Source organism: Aptenodytes forsteri, unplaced genomic scaffold (assembly GCF_000699145.1).
Source record: "Aptenodytes forsteri isolate BGI_AS27 unplaced genomic scaffold, ASM69914v1 Scaffold368, whole genome shotgun sequence".
Classification (NCBI taxonomy): Eukaryota; Metazoa; Chordata; class Aves; order Sphenisciformes; family Spheniscidae; genus Aptenodytes; species Aptenodytes forsteri.
In genome coordinates this window covers 34,662-37,566 of record NW_008794884.1, presented here as the reverse complement: position 1 = coordinate 37,566, position 2,905 = coordinate 34,662, and the positions used below count along the sequence as shown (strand labels likewise).

At 64.7% G+C, this 2,905-nt stretch overlaps 1 protein-coding gene across 1 annotated transcript; it reads left to right on the top strand.

The window, feature by feature from the left end:
• Positions 1–4: 4 nt before the first annotated feature.
• RRP9 (ribosomal RNA processing 9, small subunit (SSU) processome component, homolog (yeast)) lies at positions 5–2,610 on the top strand (the record flags this gene model as incomplete). Its single annotated transcript, XM_009274773.2, has 11 exons — positions 5–25; positions 182–308; positions 526–650; positions 873–965; positions 1,062–1,162; positions 1,283–1,417; positions 1,605–1,667; positions 1,753–1,867; positions 1,980–2,078; positions 2,197–2,270; positions 2,361–2,610. Coding segments are annotated over 11 exons (1,059 nt in total), but the record flags the coding sequence as incomplete, so codon positions are not given.
• Between the last annotated feature and the right edge of the window lie 295 nt (positions 2,611–2,905).

Here is a 2,905-nt window from a genome sequence, read left to right as displayed (position 1 = left end):
CGCCTGGCGCCTGGTCGCCAAAGACGTCAGCGCTGGAGGTGCCGGACCTTAAGTGCTGGCTTTGGGGGACACTCGGGCCCAGCTGCTGGCACCCTGGAGAAGGGAGGGTGCCATGCTCGGGTACTCCCATGCCTGGGGAAGGGGCCAGGGCAGCCCAGCTCACGTCCTGCTCTCCCTACAGGTGCAGCCTCCGGATCCAGCCAGCATCCGCGTGCTGCGGGGGCACCAGCTGCCCGTCACCTGCCTGGTCATTTCTCCGGATGACAGGTTCATCTTTTCCGCTTCCAAGGACGGCTCCCTCATCAAATGCAAGTGTTCCCTTGGGGCCGCGACTGGCTGTTCCCCCAGCCTGAACCCTGCAGGGACCCTGCAGCAGCAGGACTGCGGCTGCCCACAGAGGTGGCTTGGCCCTCGGCCCCTCCAGGGACGTGCACGTGCATCGTTTTGGGCTCTGTGGGAGGCTCGTTGGTGCTTTCCGGAGTGGTGGGAGGCTCCCAGGGGGTGACAGCTGTGCTTTTCCCGCAGGGGAGGTGGAGAGCGGGAAGAGGCTGTGCATGGTGCCCGGGGGGAAGAAGGGCACCGAGGAGCGGCACATGGGGCATGCGTCCCACATCCTCTGCATGGCCATCTCATCGGACGGCAAGTACCTGGTACGGGTAGAGGGGACTGGCGCTGCCATGCAGGGGGGAGAGGTGGCCGTGGGGAGTGCATCTCCTCCCGGGGTCCTGGGGGACGGTGTCTCGTGCCCAGACGTACCTTGCTGGGTTAAAGCAGCCCCTACCCCTGCCAAAGCACATGGGGTGGGAGCGGAGGCTGGGGTGGGCCGTGGGTCCTCAAGGGGGAGGTCTCGGGCATCCCCTGTGCTCTGCCAGGCCACGGGAGACAGGAACAAGCTGATCATGATCTGGGATGCAGCCACATGCAAGCGCCTGCACATCTTCACTGGGCACCGCGACGCCGTCTCAGTGAGTCGGAGGCATTGGCCACAACGCCTGTGGGGCCAGGCAGAACCGTCCTCCCTGGCGTGCCTCACCGCTGCCCCCATGTCCATTCGTCCACAGGGCCTGTCGTTCCGGAAGGGCACGCACCAGCTATACAGTGCGTCCCATGACCGCTGCGTCAAGGTCTGGAACGTGGCAGAGAACGCATACGTGGAGACCCTGTAAGACCTGGGGGGGACACTCCGCTGACCCTGCTGCCATGGGACACTCTGGCAGCCCCGGGGGAGGCGAGGCAGCAGAGGGCCATGCCCGCTGCAGCTCTTTGCCATCTCCCCCTCCAGGTTTGGGCACCAGGACGTCATCACGGGGCTGGACAGCCTGAGCCGGGAGTGCTGTGTGACGGCGGGCGGACGGGACGGCACCGTGCGGCTCTGGAAGATCCCTGAGGAGTCACAGCTCGTGTTTTATGGGCACCAGTAGGTCTGGGGTGGGAGAGGGGGCTGCGGGCAGGCAGGTCAGCCTGGGGCAACAGTGTGAGGCTGCCAAGCACCACCAGGAGCCTGCTGGCACTTTGGGGACACTGATGCCCCGGTGAGCCCTTGTTTCCTAAATAGGATCCCAAAGCACACTCGTAACTGATGGTAGTTGCCTGTTCTCTTGTAGGGGCTCCATTGACTGTATCCAGCTCATCAACGAGGAGCACATGGTCTCGGGTGCCGATGACGGGTGAGCACGGGGCTGGGACGGTGCCCAGGGTGGGCAGGCGGTGCCCCGCTCGGCCCCCTCACCCCTCCCCTCCCCTCCCTGGCAGGTCTGTAGCCCTGTGGGGGCTGACGAAGAAGAAGCCGCTGGCGCTGGCCCGGCAGGCGCACGGCATGCAGGATGCCCAGGGCCTGCAGCAGCCATACTGGATCTCGGCGGGGGGGGCCCCGCCCCCCCCCAGAGCCCCCGCCTGCACACAGCTTTTTTTTGAGCAGGGTTGTGGGGGTGTGGGGAAGGGGCATCCCGCGCCCTTCCCCGGGTTGGGGTGCATGGCAGGCTCCTCTCTCCGCCCCAGGCTCCCACAGCGCCAGCGTGAAGCTCTGGAAGTGCAGTGAGGGATTTCGGAAGCTGGAGCCCCTCTGGGACATCCCCTTGGTATGGATGGGGAGGTTGGGGATGCTGGGCGGGGGGGGCTGTCTCTCGGCAGGGGCTCCCCTCCCTAGGTGGCAGGAGGAGGCTGCGGGAGCCCCTCACCCTGCCCTGTCCCCTCCAGGTGGGTTTTGTCAACAGCCTCAAGTTCTCGGCAGCTGGCGACTTCCTGGTGGCCGGCCTCGGGCAGGAGCACCGGTACCGTCCCCCCTCCCCGGCACTGCTCGGGGGTGCAGCCCCCCTTTCTCCAGGGCTCGGCAGAGGGTGACCCCCATCTCTCATCTACAGGCCCGCCCGATGGTGGAGAGTCAAAGAAGCCAAAAACAGCATCTGCATCATCCCCCTGAAGCGGAGGGCCGCAGCCCCCAGCCCCGAAGCCCCCGACAGCTCCTAGTCCCCTGGCTCCAGAGCCCCGGGAGCCGGGTCATTAAACCCCTGTCCCTGGAGCTGCACCCCACGTCCTTCGTGCAACCACCCTCCTGTGGCCGGCAGGACGTGAGCGGGGGGTGTCGCCTGGCCCCCTGACCCTGCTGGCCTCCATATCATGACATGGCTCTGCCCTTTCGTGCAACCACCCTCCTGTGGCCGGCAGGACGTGAGCGGGGGGTGTCGCCTGGCCCCCTGACCCTGCTGGCCTCCATATCATGACATGGCTCTGCCCTCTGCGAGGGTCTGCCCCCCTTCCCTCAGGTTTGGCCAGACCTGAGCTCTGGAAGAGTCCATTTTTAAAAAAAAAAAAAACAACAAAACCCCACTTTATTTACATAAATTACAAAAAAAAAAAAATCACACTCTTGCTCACAGAAAAAAATCTACTCTTAAAAACTTGGTTT